Source organism: Myodes glareolus, chromosome 3, assembly GCF_982192425.1.
Source record: "Myodes glareolus chromosome 3, mMyoGla1.1, whole genome shotgun sequence".
Classification (NCBI taxonomy): domain Eukaryota; kingdom Metazoa; phylum Chordata; class Mammalia; order Rodentia; family Cricetidae; genus Myodes; species Myodes glareolus.
The window spans coordinates 127,235,020-127,254,989 of record NC_142028.1 but is presented as its reverse complement, the minus strand read 5'-3'; the positions used below and the strand labels follow the sequence as shown (position 1 = coordinate 127,254,989).

General features: G+C 45.1%; 1 protein-coding gene and 1 long non-coding RNA gene across 2 annotated transcripts in view; one reads left to right on the top strand and one right to left on the bottom strand.

Moving 5' to 3' along the window:
• Window positions 1–360: 360 nt before the first annotated feature.
• Window positions 361–19,118, bottom strand: Tnfsf15 (TNF superfamily member 15). The gene is made up of 4 exons (XM_048459255.3): window positions 18,625–19,118; window positions 8,872–8,914; window positions 7,731–7,769; window positions 361–4,274 (listed from the first exon to the last, which is right to left on the bottom strand). The coding sequence occupies exons 1-4, from the start codon at window positions 18,874–18,876 to the stop codon at window positions 3,820–3,822; spliced, it is 789 nt and encodes a 262-aa protein (XP_048315212.2). The 5' UTR covers window positions 18,877–19,118; the 3' UTR covers window positions 361–3,819.
• The window catches only part of LOC146895048 (uncharacterized), a 27,643-nt gene continuing 26,456 nt past the window's right edge, over window positions 18,784–19,970 (top strand). Inside the window, exons 1-2 of the long non-coding RNA XR_015000804.2 lie at window positions 18,784–18,903; window positions 19,120–19,504. This is a non-coding gene — a long non-coding RNA (uncharacterized LOC146895048). The remainder of the gene's footprint in view (window positions 18,904–19,119; window positions 19,505–19,970) is intronic.

Genomic DNA, 19,970 nt, shown 5'->3' with positions numbered 1-19,970 from the left:
GACTTGGGGCAGCGGCAGGAACCGAGAGCAGTTTGGGAGAGGGTCCAGTGAGGACGGTGTGCCAGAGGCCTTGAACCATTGCAATGACCATTTTGCCGTAGAGCTGCTTGGGCAAAGCTGTACTCTGTGACACACTGTAGCACCCATTGTCACTGGGAGAAATGGAGAGGCGTTGGAAAGACAGAGGGGTAAGGTGAGTTTTTTGTTTGTTTTAACTATTTTTGGGGGGTTCTTTTGGGGTGGTGGGATGGAGACAGATATACAGGGACTGGGAGGTGCGTTGGATTGGGATACATGATGTAAAATTCACAAAGAATCAGAAAAGAATTGTGTTATATCAAAAAGAATTGGCACAATCAATTTCCTGCAGCTTTCATTGCCAGTTTATTAAATTACAACTATTATATATGTTAACATACATAAATTTTCATTGACAGAGATTAGAATTCATACATGTGATGCATACTAGTTAATTACGGACCCAAGAACATACAATATGCATTTTACCTTGGCGATGTGACGTTTTAACATAAAACATACAACCAATGGAAGCACATAGGGCTTATCACTAAAATCAGGCGAACACCTCTATCGGGTCAGCCTGTATGCCCTCTGAGACAAAAGAGGGGAAAATGGTGTGTCTTAATCACTTTAAGACTAAAATCATCTAAGTTCACGGTTCTGTTTACTCACTACTGTGAGTCTCCTTCCCCCTGCGTGCACACAGCAGAGCAGGACTTCCTGTCACTGACCCTCTTGTCGTGAAGGTGTCTAAGTGTGACAGGTGCTCAAAAAGTAAGAAAATAAAACAAAAACCCCCAACCAGCCAGCAATCCCAAGATCAAATGGAAAGGCTGCTGAGCACGGTGTCGGGGACAGGAAGCCCAGATCAGTCTCCACGTTCCATCCAGCTACTGCCCAGCACCAAGCCTCGCAGAGCGTCTCGCCTGGCCTGTGTTTCTTCACTCTTGAAGTGATGTGAATTTGGATAGAAAACTCTGCAGTTCATGCCAGTTCTAAAATCCCATGACCTTTTATCTACTGGTTAAGACCCCAGGGTTGATAGTGTGGGGGAGATTACGTTTCTAGCCCAATGGGAACCCCAAAACTCTTGGCAGGGCTGTCAGGTTTGTTATGATTGGATAGAAGGGTGACCACATGGCCATAGATTTGAAAAAGGAATCCTTTGACTTACTCCCTCTCCTGACCTCCGTGATGCAATAGCTGCTACAAAACTCTCCAGGGAATGAGTTGTCACTAACAGGTTAAAAAAAAAATCTTATTTGGGGGCAGAAATTTGATTTAGGTATAGGCACCATGTGTAAGTCTCCTTACTCTTCTATATTGCCCCATAGGTAGTCAAAGATATTTCTCCCACCTTTCTTCAATTTCTCCTCTAGTTGCATCAAACAGTGTCATTTGCCGAGCGTAGAGAGTCGGAAGACGGCAGACTTCCAGCTCTGCCTTTTCCATTAACAGACTGCATCACTCTAAAAATGTAACAGCCATTTGGGCTTGTGAGGGTCCCCAAGGTGGCCAGAGGGAAGGGGCAAATGTGTCAGAGCTCGGGAAGAGTTAGCAAGGCACAAGTGCAGCCACTCGGAGCGAGCATTGTATTCTCCAAAGGCTAGCAGCCAATATGCTATAATACTGCCAACATTCAGAACAATGATGTAAGCTTAAATAAAATACTGAACACAGCAGGGCAGTCCCAGGACTCTAAGCCAGGGGATTTTGAGGCCAGGCATATCTGCATGGATTTTGAAAGGGACAGGATATAAACAAACCTGCTCTAGAAATTAATACTTAATGTCACAATCATGGAAACCTGATTGAGTAAGGACTTGAGAGAAATACCACGCAAGAGAGTGCTGGCAATGGCCATGCCTTGTGCACAGTGAACTCGTGGACTTCTATAAACCAAGGAGTTACTGCCAAGCACGGCATTGGAATTTCCTTTGGGGTAAAGTAGCTTGCACGGAAATGGATCCAAGGACTCTGGCGTGCATGGAACCGAATATGTTCCAAGAGATGGTAGAAGTACACTTTTCTTTTCCCACTATCCCTTAGTTAGACAACAAAATCAACTCAGAAGTTATAGCCTTGAAATTGTGTTTTTCCAAACAGATCCAAAGCCAGCTAAGGTCAAAATTCCAATGACCTCTGAAAGATGACTATGACTTTTGCTTTAGCTGGGGACAGAGCCTTTCCAGAGCACCTCTAGGCCATTCATAAAGTTCTAGTATTTTCAAAGGTGTTTGTGTCAAGTTTTGAGGTCAGGAAATAACAATCTCTTACTGGTTGTTGTTTCAGGGCTGGCTCTCACCGTAGGGAGCTGTATTCTTACATTCCTCTCTTGTTTATCTATGGGAAACTGCCCTTGCTTAGCTATTATAACAACACTCAAGAGGAAATGCAAATCATTCGGTTACTGATTGTCCTCAAATGGTGCCCATATTCATAATAAGAAAATACCAATGCGTCTCAGGTTAGCTGATTAATTAGCTAACACAACCAGAGTGATGTAAAGCTTCACAAATGATGGAGGTGCCAATCTGTTAGGATGGGTGGATCCGAGACTAAAATAATTTATTTCTCTGTCCCCAGGGCAAGTAAGTCCTAAATAAATGCTTATGGAATCTATTTGAGTTCTGTAGCTTTTTGAGAAACATTTAACCAGCAAAACATTTTTCACTAAATTAACTATTTTCCAAAACACATGCCCTCTTTCCCAAATCCTTAAATATATTACTTTATCTTTGAGGACCAGCCTATGTTCTATTTTTTTTTTTAAATTTTAATTTAAATGAGATCCTGTTATATAGCCCAGACTTGTCATAAAATTACTACTTAGGTCAGGTTTTCCTCAAACTTATGACAGTCCTCCTGGCTCAGCCTCCCCCATGCTGGGATTACAGATGTGTACCACCACCCTTGACTCCACCACGTTTTTAGAAAGCATTCTTTCCCATATTGCTTTACAAAGCAGTGGCCTCATGTTTGCTGTGGGACCGGTACCTTGGAAACAGAAGTGCTGATTCGAGTCCAATTACGAATGTTTGGTAATGCCCTTCTGGACAGTAATGCACACACACACACACACACACACACACACACACACGCACGCACATGCACACAATATATTATGTATAGTTATATATTATATATATAGTTAACAAACTCAATAGAGAAAATTTGAGTTCCAGTTTTCCACAAACAGGGGCAAAATGAATACACTATGGGGAACTTCCCAGAGCCTCAGGCATCCCGGGATGCCAGAAGATCCCTGTCTTGGTTAAACTTCCAAGCCGCTCAGATCAGCCATGAGCACGTTTGAAGGTCCCTGACACAAAGTTTGTTTTTAGTAGAGGAGGTGAGCAGATCATTTTGGCTGCTCTTGTGAGAGTCTTACAATAAGTCTGTGCTGCTCAGTGCTCTCGTGCACCATGGAGACAGATGCAGGTAGAACATTCCATTCCCCTTTTCTGACCATGGAGCCAGACGAGATTCATTGATTAAGCATTCTCAACTAATCAATGAACGGGAAGGAGGACATCTCAGAAACATCATGTCTGGAGAGCAGTAGATGGAGCCATTGGAGTCGGCTGTTTTAATTTTTAAAACCCAGCAGGTCTCTAGCAAACACAAGTTCTTCTGAGTTTTCCATTTACTATTTCAGTCCAAAACATATAGATAGAATCATCTTGAGTTCCTAAATGATGTAGCTAAACCACTGTTCCCATCTTTGATCCCCCACACCCCTCATTAAAGTGGGAAGTAGGGGTCAAGGAAGCCCTACTTAATTGTGGTTGTTTCCCCTTATAGCAAGAAGGCGCCAAAGAAAGTTTTATCTTCTTTTGTGTAATCCACCAAGGAGATATCACTGACATTAACCATCAGCCTGTCCCCTTCTTCCAAGGAGAACATAGCCCCAAGGTAGAGGGGCTGAAACCAGTTGCTGCTTATTTCACACACAGACTTGGTTCCTGTGAGGAGGTGGGCGGGCTCGGGGTAGCTGTCTGTTACCTTGGTGATAACCACGAAGATGAGGTCTGGCCTGTTTGGTCGTCTTCCTTGGCTGATGTTGCTACACCTAGATGTGATCCCTCGGAATGTGATCTGGGAGTAAATGAAATAGTCTCCGGACTCAGGGATCACCAGAAATTTGTTGGTATAGTTCATCCTGTTCTTGGTGAAGGCCAAGCCTAGTTCATGTTCCCAATGCAGAGCGGGAAACTGATTTTGCAGATGTGGCCCTGGGGTTTGTTTAAGAACTGCAAATAGAGGAGAGAAGTTTAATTGACACAGGGCAGGACCTGTGGCCTTTGATAAAGTCGTGTGCTATTTTCCTGTTTTCCTAGTGTGTGTGCAGGTGCCTATATGCTTGTGCTGTGTCTACATGTGTGCATGCAGGTGCATGTGGAGGCCAGAGGTAGAAATGGGGTGTCCTTTTCAGTTGTTCCTCACCCTATGAAGAACATGGGTTTTGAGACATGGGTTTTCACTAAGCCTGGAGTTCACTAACTTGAGTAGATTGTCTGGCTGGGAAGTTGTAGGGATCCACTTATCTCTGTCACTCCAGTGCTAGGGACACAGGCATGAGCGGCTGTGCCGAGATTTTTCAGTGGTTGCTGGAGATTCAAGCTTAAGTCCTCATGGCTGCAATGCAAGCACTTTTTCCAGTCCCTGTTTTCTGCATTCCCTTTCCTTGGGACTCTAGGAGCTGATGTAACTTCCTCCACATTCGGAGCTGTGCATTCCTGGTAATTGAAGTTTGTGTCCTGGTGTGGTCATTCATTCCTGGCTCATCATCAAATGTTTTCTTATTCACAAATTGTTGTTCTACATGGATGCAGTGAAAGTTAAAAAATCCCTTTGTTCTTCTGTGCACCTGAAAAGAACCTATTGCTAACAGCTTTCTTATCCAGGACAAATCCGGACACCAGACTGTCAGTCCCCATTCTGGGGCCTATGAATGATGAGTCCACCCTGTTATCCTCACTGGCCAATTGGCAAAAACTCATGAAGAATTGTTCTTCCAGGCCCCTCAGCTTTGCCTACCCTCAGCATGACTAGCACCCACTGTCTGGAAGACAAGGCTGGCTTTGAGCTAAGACATTCTCAGATTAGCCCTGATTATCCTTCTTTTCTATGCCTGGTTCATTCCAGCTTTTCCTACCCATTCTATACAAGGAAAAATCCTTTGAACTTAGCTAGAGAAACTGGCAAGTTTTGTGTCAAAGCCTGCTCCCAAATGTAATATTTACATCACTATACCAACATCCTTACCATACACAGTCCTGTGCTTGATCATTCACCCCAATTCAGAAAACAAAATATTGAGGGAAAATAGCATCTACACAGTGTCTTTTCTTTGAACATTTCCCCAGGTATTATAGTAAAAACTCATTACATTGTATCAGGTGTTAAAAGCCAGAAATATTTGCATTTTAACCAGTGTTAAAAGCTAGACATATTTACATTGTATTGGGTGTTAAAAGCTAGAAGTATTTATATTGTATGGGGTGTTAAAAGCCAGAAGTATTTAACGTACACCAGGAGGAAAAGTGCAGAGTTTGTTACTGCTCCATCATTTTTTTGAGAGACTACATCATCCAAGGATTGGACTGTCTGCTGGAGATCCTGAAAACAGTTGCCCACCAATATGGAATATATGACTGTACTCTCCTTTCTCCCCTTCTCCTTCCCTCTAGAAAAATTCCTTTTGTACACGTGTCATCTGCAGAATCTAAAAACCCTAAAACCTAAAAACGACAAATACCACTCATGAGAAAGACTAAGGGAGGTGTAAAATCCATGGCTATTGGGAAATGCATTCATCTTTCCTAGCCTTTTGTTTCAGACAAGTTCTGTTCCAAAGAGAAGGAGGGAGGGAGAAATGGAGAGAGGGAGTGGGAAAGGGAAGAGAGAGAGAGAGAGATCAACCTTGTCATTACATCACAATGTTGGTTGTGGTCCAATGTCACAAAACAGGCAGTAATCAATAATGAATTTCCTGAGGACATGCTGGGACTAGAGACTCAGAACATTTCGGCAATTCCTCTCCCACACTGCCAGAGCCAAATATAAGTCCATGAAATATACTTGTGGGATGGAAGGAAGTTGGGCTCTGGGCTGCATGGGCCCAGTACCAACTCTGATTCTGCACCATGCAAGTCTCTTTAATCAACTGTGCATGTTTTTATTCTCTTCTACACCTTGATGTCTCATCTGGAAGTTGAGGACTGGGCTCTTTAGAGCCTTGTTCTGAACACTAAGTGGACAGAACCAATGCGGACATTTTATAGATTAAATAAACCGGGTACAGTTGAGCTTGTTTTTTTTTTTCTGTTCAAATAAAATACCATGCTTCATTTAGACAGATTAAAGAGTAAGCCTGTGCTATTTATTATATTTCATATGTTCTTATGCTTGCTTCACTCCTAATTCTACATTAAATTAAACATATTAGCTGATGTTTTATGAAACATGTCTATAGTTAAAGGAAATGGATAGAACCAAACTTGTTTCAAACTACTAATGTCAAATAGGATAATTTACAACAAAACTATTAGAGACAACAAAACCATCTTAACTGCCTATAACTGCTTTGGAAACTCACAGCAATCACCATTATGTACTGACACTATAGTTTGTGGCTAGCTTCTGCCTTAAGGAACAATTCAACAACCTGCACATCCAGCGGGTGACCAGAAACCTAGACTCTGGAGCTTCTAAGGTATCTTTCCCATTGCTGACTGGATTAGGGTTTCTTTTGCAAGCTTGGCACAATCTTGAATGGGTGTGAACTCATCTAGTCTCTACATTAAGTGGCTCTTGGAAAACTCTCGAGCCTCCATATAGACATCTTTGTTAGTCACATCTGGTGGTTCTTCACTGTGGATGATGCAGTGATTGACATGTTTTCTCAGATGATGCATAAACCAGTCCTGTTGTGTCTCTAGAGAGGCAACCCTCATAGCACTGAATGCAATAAGCCGTGTTAGCTCAGCAGCAGTCAGACACGGAATAGAGAGCCTGCTGCAATAAAAAAAAGCAAGCTTAACTTTGAACTCTTCCGCTGCGTATCTGTCAGACTAAGAACATGCAAATCATTGTCTGAGTCGGAGTTTCCCGAATGTTTTCTTCATGTGTGTATGTTGTGTGCTTGTGTGTGTGTGTGCGTGCACCTGTGAAAACCAGAAGTTGGCACTGAGTATCGTCCTCTGTGGCTTCCCACCTTCATTTCTGAGGTGGACCTCACAGAGTATGGAGCTTACTGTCTCAGCAGCCGGCTGTCCAGGGAGCTTCTGGGCTCTGACCAGCCTGCACCTAGCACCAGCACTGCAGGTACTCAGGCTCAGTACTCAGGCTCAGAAGCGGCAGCATCCACTGAGCTTGCCCTCCGGCCCCTTCAAGTCAATCCAGAGATCCTTCAGCCATTATGAGAGCCGGAATTGAGGACACAGAATGGAGGAAAACCACTTCAGGATGGCTGGGTGTGTGTATGCCAGAGAAAAACAAAAAGGACAGGCAGAAGGCCGACTGAAGAACACTGAGCACCCGAGAGACATGGGTCCTTGGCTTTGTCACAGGGAAGAAGTTACTCAAAATCCTTGATTGTCAATTCTGATGGCAGTTTGAAGCCACCACAGTGAGTTTTGGTGATATAATGAAAGAAATCTCAGGCCTATCGCCCATGTTGTTCAAAGGAGTACAGGAAGTCTTACTTGTTAGGTGCGCCCTTGGCTTGGCTCTGGAAGGTGTGTCTGTAACGAAACAAGAAATATGCTTTGAGTAAGGCTAAGGGAGTGACGACAGCACCTGTGGGGGGAGAGGAGCATTGACCCCTTGCCTTGCCGCTCAGCTTCATGTATTGTGGGCTTTGGCTTGTCATGAGCTATAGTATCTGTAGGATGCACCGCTGGGGACATGGAGAATCGGGAATAAGAGTCTTGCGTGCAAAGGACTTTGGGTGAGTTGCCTAGCCTGGACACAGTTCTATCTCTGAGATGGGCACAGCAATCTCTACCTTGAATGCTGTGTTTACATGGTAGCTGGCCCTCTAGTCAGGGCCAGTTGACTTTTCATATTCTTGATGTTTCTTTTACTGCATCCAGTGAAGTGTGTGGATAACTCAGCAGAGAAGGGATGGGGCCAAGTAGCATCCACTCTGTTGCTTCATGACCTTGGCAGATCCTTTTCCCTTCTGGGCCTTTTTCTCATTAGTCTTTGAGAAGGAACTTACAATTTCATGTTGGCTTTTGTATTAAAGTTAAACATGTTCTATACTATAGAATCTATAGTGGTAAAGAAGATTCTATTGTATACTTTTGCTGCTTTGGGAATTGCTCTCAGTCCTTAACCGGACTTGATTAATTTCATCCACACTTAGCTAGCCAGAAGGATAACCACTGTCAGAGACGACTGACTGTACATGCCCAGCATGTCTGTGAGCTGTGAGTTTGGACTCAGGCCACATATCATACATGTGTCAGAACACAGTTTTGCCTTCTTTTTGGGGGGGTGGGGGGTGGTTTCGAGACAGGGTTTCTCTATAGCTTTGGAGACTGTCCTGGAATTAGCTTTTGTAGACCAGGCTGGCCTCGAACTCACAAAGATCCTCTTGCCTCTGCCTCCCGAGTGCTGGTATTAAAGGCGAGCACCACCACCGCCTGGCAGCACCACCACCGCCTAGCCATTTTTGCCTTCTTAATGATGGGTGAGGAACCTCACTATTCTTTAAGTGTCTCTGTATCCCCTGGCTTAGCAATGTATCAATTAAAGACCCACTCCCAATTACTTTCATCCTAAAACTATACGAAATGCCATTATTCCCCCCAAGAAAAGGCATCAAAAATGAACACTTACAAACTGGCTGTGGTGAAGGTTCACAATTTTTGTTCTGTATAGCCTGTTGAGAAAGAAAGATACAGTTCAGTCCTTACAGCCCTTCTTACCTCAACACACACACGGATGACAATAGACTCGGCTGTCTAAGCCCTGATGCTCTCCTGGGAGGGAAACAGCTGGTGGGAATCTTGTGTCTCAGCTCTGCACTTCCTTTCGAGAGACCCCCAATGTCCTCCCCTCTTTTATCTTCTAGCCTGAGGGGACCTCAGCATCCTGTCATTGCTTGCAGTAAACCAACAGTGGGAGTTATTTTATTTTTGCCACTTTATTTGGAAGATTTGAGCTATTTCTTATGTTGGCATCTACAAATTGGGCGTCACGGAGAAGTTCATACAGACATTCTCAGTCCAGTACATATATCGTGTACGTTGACTGTCTTCACCCTCTTCTATTCTGTTCTTCTCCTCTTCCTTCCAAGCTGTTTTTCCTTTTCCCAGATTATCTGGTTTTTAATTTCATGAAATCCACCCCTCTATGGCTATATCATCTCTATACAGGTGATTGCGTATAATTGAGGATCCACATATAAAAGAAAACATGCAATATTTGTCTCTCCAAGTCTTAGGAAATGATCCAACCAAAGAAATAATGGCTATATTTCCTTCTCCTTCCCACCAGTCTTCCTGTTTCCACGGAACACACGAAGGATTCTTCCACTACCCCAATCCTGATTCATAACTCATTTCAGATTTCCTATGATAGAGAAAAGGCAGTTGCCTTGGCATCAAATAGATATGCATTTGGATTGTGGTTCTGTCTTTTACCAATGATGAGATCTTGTGGAAAACACCTTTGTTCTTCAATTTTAGTGTACCCATTTATAAACTGGGAATATGAACACTACCAAATCCAAATGATATGCAGAGCTGAAGAGAAGGTCTAATAAGAAAATGCCCCAATCGACTCAAAGATTATGTGGAAAATACAAGACTCACAGGCCTGAGTACAAGGCCTAGGAGCAAGCAGGCCCTCAACTCACTAGTCATAACTCTGGCCTTTCACACGCTTGTGCACCTTCACAAGCCAGTCCTCTATCATGGACTTCTGATCTGTGTCTACAACTAAAAATCTGAATGTGCACCTGTGTGTGCTTAAGAGGGTATGTCTGTGTGAGTGCAAGGGAACAGGCTTCAGCTCAGGAGAGTGCACCAATACGCCCAGGCTCTGCCTACTGCTCTCTGGGTCCCCCTAAAGCCTCTGGCAGAGCTTCATGCCTTTGGTTTCTTCCTTTTGCCTCTGTTCTAGCTCCTCTCTAGAAGGCTAACTGAGGGATTTCTATCATGCTCGTAATCCTTTGGTGGTTCCTCATATACTTCATGATATGCTCTGTATTTTTTAAAAAATTGCATTTTATTTACTTTTGTGTAGGTATGTATATGCACAGTTCATGTGTGGCGGAATAAGGACAACTTGTGCTAGTCTGCTAGCTGCTTCCCATGAGGGTCCTTTACCCACTGAGCCATCTCTCCGCCCACACCTGTAGCTTATCCTGATATCCTGTATCCCACTGATCGCCTGTCTTGTTAACTGCGTCCTTCTCTTTATGCCCAGCTGTAAGAGTTTGCCACAGTGCATGAATCAAGAGATTTCAAAGTACAGAGAGTTCAGCTGTTGCTTATGTATTATAAGTACATCCAGTCTCATGAAACACTCTATAATGGTTGCTATTCACATCCTCATAGTGGCGGTGGGGCTTGTTGAATATTCTATATTCCACATGAGGTAGAATAGCATGTTAACTCTGGTCAGGTGACTGACAGCTTATAGACAAGCTCCTGATGTGTTGGGGCAGAAGACAAGAGGGTCAGCAAGGTGGCAGTGGGGGCAAGCTCAAGGGTCATCGAACAGGAAACTGGTCCAGAACTGTGAGGGGAGTCAGTGTGAACAGATGCTTAAAGGTTTTGACAGGTTAGGCAGATGAAGGAGGAACAGCCACACTAGATGTGCTAACAGCTTGTGCAAGAATAAGGAGGCCCAATCGCACATGGGGACAGCTGGAAAATGGCAAGGGAATGAAGACACTATGCATGTTCACCCAGGTCTTGGAAAGCCTAAACAATTGCTGGGACAAACTGTCCCACATCCATAGTTTGCTGGCTTGAGGGATGGAGACGCACCTAGAAGTGGTTCGGTTTCTATCTGGTACTTGACTTGATATGGGCAGAGTTGATAAGGGAATTTGTTATTTGGTGAGGCAGACAGTGGGAAGTGAGGTACTCAAAGAGTACTGGGGAGATCTTTATTGAATCTCCTCACGGTGAACAAAAAGTATACCTGCCTTAGTTGGATTTTTCTTGTTTCATTTACTTCTCCGCTGAGAAACTATCATTCATCCTGACCATGCAGTGTGAACGAACTCTCAGGGCAATTTTAGAGCATTCCTTTTTGATTAAGAATCCCAGGACTGTGAGCAGGTATCTAGGATATGCACACAGATTCCTGATGACTCTGTTAGGTTTCTATTACTTGGACACAAGTTTTATTTCCATATATGGTTGGGATGCATGGGGTTTTAGTGGTCCAGACTGTCACTATCTAGATGTGGAGGCTGAGCTGTGTCCTGTTGGAAGGTATTGAAGACCACACCATCCCAAAATCTGCAGGCAAAACAGGAGTGGGGACTCTATCTTCCTTTCCTTTACTGCTGTGTGTGTGTGTGGGGGTAATATTATAGGTGCAGCAGCAACAAATGAGGCGTGTGGGGTGGGACAGTAGCTTGTCTGGGGAAAGGTTCACGAGCCAAACTGCGCTAATGTCTGCTTTCCAGATAGCTCCTGGCAACACCAGGACAGTAAGACCTCTTTCTTATCCTCTCAGCCTGGTTTCTTCTGTCTCTTCTGGGTGACTTTGGGGTACTGAGAAGATGGCAAGTCCAAAAGGCTGTTTCATTACTCTCCAGATTCAAATGGACCCTGGGCCCAGGCCGTGCCTCAAGAACGGGGCATTTCCCCTTAGTATAACTTCTCAAACCAAGGACTGTGAATCAGAATCCAATTTTATTTCTTGTGACAATGCTTTTCCTTCTAGAAGGATTTGCTAGGCAGAAGGACTTGTCTGCTCTTACCACTCTGTCCCCAGTGACCAGGGAAGTGCCTGTGTTTTTACTGGATTATGTAATCTACAAAATTAGCAGATTTCCAGACCTTAGGAGGACAGAGGCAGAGAGGAGCTAGTGACGGAACACAGTTCTGATTCAGTGACTTTAGCCAGTGTTTCACACCCAGAAATCTTGGAGAGAGATAGTTTTGGTAAGATTAAAACCTTTTATGCTGGGAAGATGCTCAGCACTTAAACATATGTACTGTTCTTGCAACTGATCCAGGCTCAGTTCCGCATCCCCATCCATGCGATGGCTCCCAGCCAGCTGCAGTCATGCTTTCAAGGGATCCGGTAGTGTCTTTCACCTTCTTGCACACCATATAGGCAAAACATTAGTACACATAACAAAAATAAATGTAGCAAGAACACCAACAACGTTTGAATGACTTAGAGCTGAGTAGTCATGGTCTGTTGGTACTACAGTCTCTAAAGGGCCCCCTAAAGTCTGCGCGGAACACAACTGGGGCTCTGGAAATGTTTGTTGAAAGTTGTAGGGGTTGGCCAGAAACCAGAGTCAGAAAACAAGAAGAAGAAGAAGAAGAAGAAGAAGAAGAAGAAGAAGAAGAAGAAGAAGAAGAAGAAGAAGAAGAAGAAGAAGAAGAAAAAACAACAAAACAAAACAAAACAAAACAAAGAAAGCTAATGTGCACGCTCATGAACAGACATCTTAGTGAGACAGTGGGGTGTCCAGGACCTGGCGCTCGCATTAGCCCTGGAAATATAATTAGTAATTTCCCCACTCATCCCTCTACCTCTAACGATTACAGGTTGCAACATTATCACCATTTTATGATTTTCCTTCTTTCATTGACTTTTTTCTTTTTGGTATGTTGACTAGTAGTGGCTGCTGGCTCAAACTGACTGTGTCCTTTACTGCACACAGAAGAAAGGCTGTGGGAAGGAGGACATGGCCACTTAGCCAAGTGTTCCTTCTTGCTGAATTCTGCACTGGGCATTGGTGTGTAAGCCTTTTAATAGTCTGAGCAAGTTGAGCTTCATCACTGGGGTTTAGAGCCTTCACAAAGTCAAAGGGAGGGAGAGGGCCTGGGATCTGAACCTTTGGATCAAATTTGCTTCCTGGGGTACACCAGGCTCTTTCTAAGCATTCACAGGGAACATAGCAAACGGATTAGCGGTGGGGAGGTCTTTGAGACTTCCTGGCATTTCCCCAGAAAAATTCCTGTGAGTGTTTTTAAACTAATGATCCACTTAGCCTTCCTTCCCACTCATTGTAGTCACCTGTCCTTGTCTATCCTGTTCACAAACAGGAAATTATATTCATTTCTTGCTGTCATAATAGCTGCCATTGAAAAGATATTTGTGCTTTATGACCCAGCACATCTAGGAGAAATCAGGGCACGTGAGGCTTCTTCTCTGTGTATTTCACAAGGATCAGTCCCTCTGGAAACGGCTTACATGAAGTCATTTCATTCTGTCATCGACTTCATTGGCCTGGATCACACTTGCCAAGAGTCAGACATTAGTAGCAGAGTAAATTCGGAAATCCAACTTCGTTATTTCTTGGTTCCCGATCCTAGCACAGCAGCTGACCTCAGAGATTCCTTTCTGGCAGGCCTACCCTTGTGGCTCAGGGAGGCTGCACTTAAAATTGCTATGAATTCATTTCTTTTCCTTCTTTCTTTGGGCCCAAGCAACACTGTGCTGTCTGTGCCTTCTTCTTTAGGCTTTTATAACTTTGTCTGTAAACAGGAGCTGCCATTGGCTATGTTTTATGAGAAGCAGTGGATTTAAGATCCTTTATAAGTTTAGGGGTGGTGTTACTCCTTTCCCCAAACACAGACCCTTTGTAGGTTTGATAGAGCCATAGTTTGCTATGAACGTCGCCTTTGATAATGCCAATATGTGAAGAAGCCGAACTGTCCATTTCAAACCCTCAGCTTGCTGTTGTTCAGTTGTTGTGTGCCACGAGGCGCAGGCTGGGACACACCTTTACGCTGTGCAAGGGCTGTGGTGCCTGGCAGCGTACACTATTGGACTGGGTGAGGGCACAGGAGTTTGCCGGGCTAGTATGGTGCTCACTGTGGTGCAGGCTCGCTTGAGGGAGGGACAGTGTGGCCTGTGAGGTGACTTGCAGCTTGATGTTCTGCCTTTGGATGTAATCTCTGGGACTGTCATCCCTGGCAGCTGCTCACAGCCTCACTTTTGAGCTAAGCCCCACTTGCAGACGCCATTCTCCCTCGGGTTGCAGCAGGGGTGACTCCACTATGGGACAGACTTGGACACACTTCTTCCATCTCATCTGTTTGGGTCTTCTAGACAATGCTGGGGATTATGGGCATTGTCTACCTTCAAACAAGAAAAACCTTGGGAAGATAAGAGTCCTGTCCAAGGCAGAGTGGGGAGGGAAGCCCTCTGGGGAGCATCCATCTTTGCTTATAGCTTTCTGGATGTCTTGGAGTCTTGCAGAACTCCCACGGCAGTGTTAGGAAGAAAGTGCATTCATCCTTTGACTTCGTGGACTGAGTGTCTGAGGGTCAGGGAAGACTGATAAATTGCCCAGTATTTTATCTTCCTTTCCATCCAGAAAACACCAAGTGAATGTCTTTGCCAGGCACAGTTGGTACCTTTCCAGGAGGAAATAGATCATTTATTGATCATTTAATATGTTCCAGACTTTTCTGGTGTGTGAGGTACAGAAAATAGTGGAAGCTTGCAGGAATTATCAGAAAGGTGGAGAAATGAGATTAAAAGGGACTGGCGAGAATGTGAGGAGCGTCTGGGAGGGCCGCACAGAAGGTGGTAGGCCGAGCAGGAAGCCCTGCTACACTGTCCAGGCGATCTACTGCACAGAATCCGGTACCAGACTGTCTGTGCCTGGCATGGGGCCAAGCGGCTCCAGCATCTGCTCTGCTGGGGCTGGGGGAGGATGACGTCACACAGAGCCAGTGCACCTGCTCTGCAGCAGTGGAACCAAATGCAACTGACAAAGCAGTTTGAGGGGAGAGGTTGTGGTGATTGTAGGGCAGAACTGGGGCCGCCGAGACATTCTTAAGGTCAAGAAAAGCTCCACAGCACCCAGACCTGCTCTCTGTCCTGCAAGGGCAGATTCCACAGCAGGTAGGGAAGTTGTACTCTGTGAAGTAATCGCCCAAGGAGGGAATTTCCCTGCTCAGCATGATGATGTAAACTTGCTGTTGACTAATCTCCACAATGCCAGACACCTTACATACCCTGTTTCTAATTATCTGCATTTTATACAAATGCAAGCAGAGGCCGAGGGAAGGGAGATGACAAAGTAGCTAGTGGCGAGAACTAGAACTCGCACTGGGTTTGAGATTTCAACTCAGGACTCATGGCCTTTCCAAAATGCAAAATGCAGATTTAGCCTCCCATAAATCTGAAGATCCTAAAACACTGCACTGCCTCTATTTTTTTTTTAAATAGGGAACACGTAACACTTCGTTCAAGGAATGTTTGTAAGCATTTCCCTCCTTGACTGGCTCAGCCACCTGCCTCCCTCCTTGCACGTTAGCGAGAAGCTCTACTCCTCAGCCCTTCCTGAACTACTCCACGCATTTATAAATGCACACATGTAGGTGAGCTCCTCCAGGAACAAAGCATCTGCTCATGTGTCTGCTGTGAGTCGCTGCTTGGCTCTTTACACTGAACTTGTGAGTGCTGGGCGGTATCTGCTGCCCATGCATATCAAAGAGCAATTTCTCTGCGCCTCTGTAACCTCTAAGTCCATTGCCTGCATCACATCTTAGTTTTTAGTTTAAGGATTATTCAATAATAAAAGTATTTCTTTCTTTTCAGCCTTTCCAGAGAGAGAGAGAGAGAGAGAGAGAGAGAGAGAGAGAGAGAGATCTTCTGGGTTGGCAGAGAATTTTGTTTTCAATTATATTTCCTCAGCTTAAGAGTGCCAGGCCACCTCTCTGATTCATATTCTCTCTCTCTCTCTCTCTCTCTCTCTCTCTCTCTCTCTCTCTCTCACACACACACACACACACACACACACACACAGTCCTAATTTCCTGCCAAGTTAGGTGTCCTTGGTGGGTGATTGTGAGTGTGCTGTGGATTTGTGAAAGTCCTCACTGGGCTGCCGTGGGGTAGCGGCTGTGACCTTCCTCCTTGGTATTGCGGAAGCTTTCTTTTCAACTCACCGTGTGATATCTAGAACCTAGTGCAGTGGGAATAATCCCCACAGCCAGAATGCAGAGCAGGGCTAATGTTGTCTGGTTTTAAGCCAGAATCTGCCTCCAACTAGAGAAATAGTCTTGGAGAAGTCTCCACCCCTTCAGCTTTCCTGTCTGCAAAACAAAGGCTTCTGCCCTGTGGCCAGGCTAGGGAAACACTGTAGCACAGGCAGGCGGAAGTAGCTTCTTTCCTCCTCAGTCAGGCTTAGAATGGTAAACATATCCCAGGCTCCTGAGCATGCCATTTGGCCACATTCCGGCCATGCAAAATGCCCCCGCACTTGCCTTATTAACACTGTCAGCATGCTAACATAAACGCCCCCTTCTGACTGAAGAAGAAACAGCTCAAAGACGTGAAGCAAGGAGCCTGTTCTTCACTTGGGCACAAATAACTGAACTGGGTTTTAAGCACAGGGACCTGAGAGCCATATTTTGACTTAGTTTCTTCTCCCATCTCTGTTCTCCTCAGTGTGACTCCTCCCTGGTCAGCCTAGCCTCTTGGAATGGCTCCTACCTGGCTTCTTTGTGCCCTGGCTCCCACTCTAGTCTGGTCAAAGGGCTAAAGAGGAATATGGCCAATGTTTCCTGCTCCCTCTGCCCACCCTTTTCTTTGTCCAAACTTTTGCATTTTCTAATCAGGTCTTTTCCAAGGGTTAGCTTCCTTCTAGAATCCTCTAAAATGTTTTTTCTCAACCTTCCTATTGCTGTAACCCTTTAATATAGTCCCTTATGCTGTGATGGCCCCAATTATAAAATTATTTTGTTGCTACTTTGTAACTGTACATTCATTACTGTTACAAATCCATAATACCCCGCACACCCACCCCAGTCTCACCCTCTTTTCTTTTCTGTTTTGATGCACTAAGATGTCCTATAGCCTGGCTAAACAACACCCTCAAGCATCGCTGTGTACCTCCCCCAACCCATGCCCCGTTGCCAAGGAGACTGTTTTCTTTGTGATGGGATGGGAGGTATTAGGTATTAGTGTGGTTCAAGTCTCGAGCACCTGAGTAGGGGAGGCAAGAAGGGGATTCTGAGTTGTTGCTGTTTGTGATAACACTTAGTTCCCTCCTTGAGAGTCGTCCTGTCTGGTCGCTTCCCCTGCCTGCTCCCTTTCCTGGACTGTAGCATCCACTGGTAGCCTAGATGGCTTCTTTGGCTTCTGCTAACATGAGGATTTCAGACAGCGTCCTGGTAATAGAATCCTATTGTGTGTCAGGAATCCCTTCAGAGTCCAGGGAGGCACAGGTTGCTGGAGGCCATTTAGTAATACTTTGTTCAAGACAGCAGTCCCCTTCTGATTGGAGAGTTCCCTGAAGTATCTCAGCCGTGCGTGCGTGCATAGGTGTGTGTGTGTGTGTGTGTGTGTGTGTGTGTGTGTGTCTGGGGTCAAAGCCTGACCTCTCATTTCTCATTCCCTCCAGTTCCCTTCTGACCTAAGCAGCCTTTCTGCCCTACTTGCACATGTCTGCATTTTATAAGTCATGGCACGTGGCTGCCGGAGTCACTGTTTGTTGACCCTGATGGAGTGGCAGGAGTTACACATTAGCCACAATGTGGAAATTGAACAGGATTGATTAGAGACCAGGTTTCCAATTAAGCTGCCCATTTTCTCCTTTATAGTTGAATCCTTGGGGACTAAAATTTAATCAGCCTTCACAGAGCATGCGGGACATTTCTCCCTAAAGAACAGTCATTAACTAACACATTGACTTTTTAGATCCTTCCTGGGAGTTCCCAGGACTCCTGGTCTCCTCCTGGACACCTGGACCCTCACTCTCCAAACTCCAGTCCCACAGCCTTTTGGTGACAGCTTCTCCAGGGAGACCTGAGGCTCAGTAGGTTCTCAGCTGAGAACTGAAGAATATTTATAAACTCAAGAAGGGGAACTGGTTAAACAAATTTTAGCCTATACATATAGGAACATAGTACAGCCAGTCATACGCCATAGAGTCATTACTGTAGAAACAAAACATAGCTTCATACTGTGTAGGAAGCTCAGAATAATCCCATTTTATTAAAAACAGAAAGGAATTATGTACTTTAGATAGTTAATAGTTTTCACCTCTCGGGATTTATGAGTAAGGCTTTTTCTTCATTTCCTTGCCTGTGATTTCTATTTCTTTCACCTCAACACCCGTGCATTATGTAAAACAATTTTAGAGCCTTTTGTTTTTAAGAAAAGGGAATGTTTCCAAAGTATCAGTACACTATGATTGTAATTATCTTAAAAAAAATGGAGTGTGGAGTTGTTCTTGTATAAACATGAGATAGAACAACTCAATTCCCTGGAAATAGAGTTAAGAACCAGATGGGACCTTTCCACCTCTCACCCTTCCAGTCTACTTTCTCTGTACGGAGAAGCTGGCAATGCTGTCCGTGAACAGTTCTGACATAGGTAGCTGCCTGGAGAGAGACCACTGAGTCCCCAGGCAGGAGCAAGCGTACTTACCCGCGGCGTACAGTCTTTTCCCTGGGCCCTGAGCTGGCCAACCATCAGGAAGGTGCTAAGTCCTGCAAGAGTGAAAAGTGACATCAGGCAGCAGATGAGAGCCAAACATGCTCTGCTCCTGGCGGCTGGCCTGGCTCTGCCTTCTGGCATTTCCACTCTGACTGCTTCCTCGAAGCCCAGCCTCAGCTCCTCAGCCATGCTTCTGCTCTCCTGGAGGCACTTCTGACTCCTTCTGACCAGAGACCCCCCCATTAAATAAGAGAGCAGCTGTCACACTGGGTGAGTTAATGTTCTGCCTCTCCTCCCCTTTTTATTCCCGCCTCCCCTGATGGTTCGCTGCAGCCCGCCCTGCCCGGCTAGGGAATGTGCCGCCTACAACAGAAACCAAGTTTGGTTTAAGAAAAAAAAAAAGAAGAAGAAGAAGAAGGAGAAAGCTTTCCCAAGCATATTTATGTACAGTATGCTCATGTGATGTGCTCTTTCCTTCATTTACAGAAGGGAAGTCAGGAAAGTCCCCGGAGGAGGAGATCCAGAATGCAGCAAGTCCGTGGGTGTGGCGCATTAAAATGTACCTGCTCCCTGCACTGGACTCCTGCCAGAGGAGCTGTACTAAAGAGTGTGTTCCTTCTGGAAGTGAAAGTGAGGGCCTGGGAGGTATGTGGCTCGCAGCAGGAAATGGAAATCACGTTTACATCAGTCCTTTGCCAAGTGCCTCTTAACCTTCCTGTGCCGACAGCAACTCCCTGTACAGACGACAGACGGAAACATGGAGGTTCCGAAAGGTGAAAAGGTACCTGCCCTAGGTCATTCTGGGAGCAAGAGGCAGAGCCAGGACGATGCCCATTCTGAGTCACGATCTAGATGGCATTACCTGTGAAATGTAAGGATTTTGTTTTTGTTTTGTTTTTGTTTTTGATTTTAAAGACAGGGTTTCTCTGTGTAGCCCTGGCTGTCCTGGAACTCACTCTTTAGACTAGGTTGGCCTCAGACTCAGAGATCCATCTGCTTCTGGAATGCTGGGATTAAAGGCAGGTGCCCCCACTGCCCGACTCACATAAGGATATTTGTAATCTGTTGAGGACAGTCAATGAAGACCGTGTCCGGTCATAGTTAGGAGTGACTGTCAGAGAGATAAGGACATGGACGTCTGTGCTCCTGTGTCCCAAGGTTTGCCTCGCCTGTGCTGGCCGCAGATGGGGGAGGGGCGTGGCAGCCAGAATGACAAGGAGTAACACTCACCAAGCACTTGCTTTTTAATTGATTGCTTATTCCGTCCTGAGACAGCTGCGTGTTTGTTTGGTTTTCAAGTCAGAGTTTCTCCATTTAACAGCCTTGGCTGTCCTGGA

Coding starts and splice junctions, on each gene's coding strand:
- Tnfsf15 (XM_048459255.3), bottom strand. CDS start 18,876: ATGGGGGGGTCTCTGGTCAGAAGGAGTCAGAAGTGCCTCCAGGAGAGC. Junction 8,915..18,624: donor GAAAAGACTGTACGCCGCGG/GTAAGTACGCTT, acceptor CTTTCTCAACAG/GCTATACAGAACAAAAATTG. Junction 7,770..8,871: donor ACCTTCACCACAGCCAGTTT/GTAAGTGTTCAT, acceptor GTTTCGTTACAG/ACACACCTTCCAGAGCCAAG.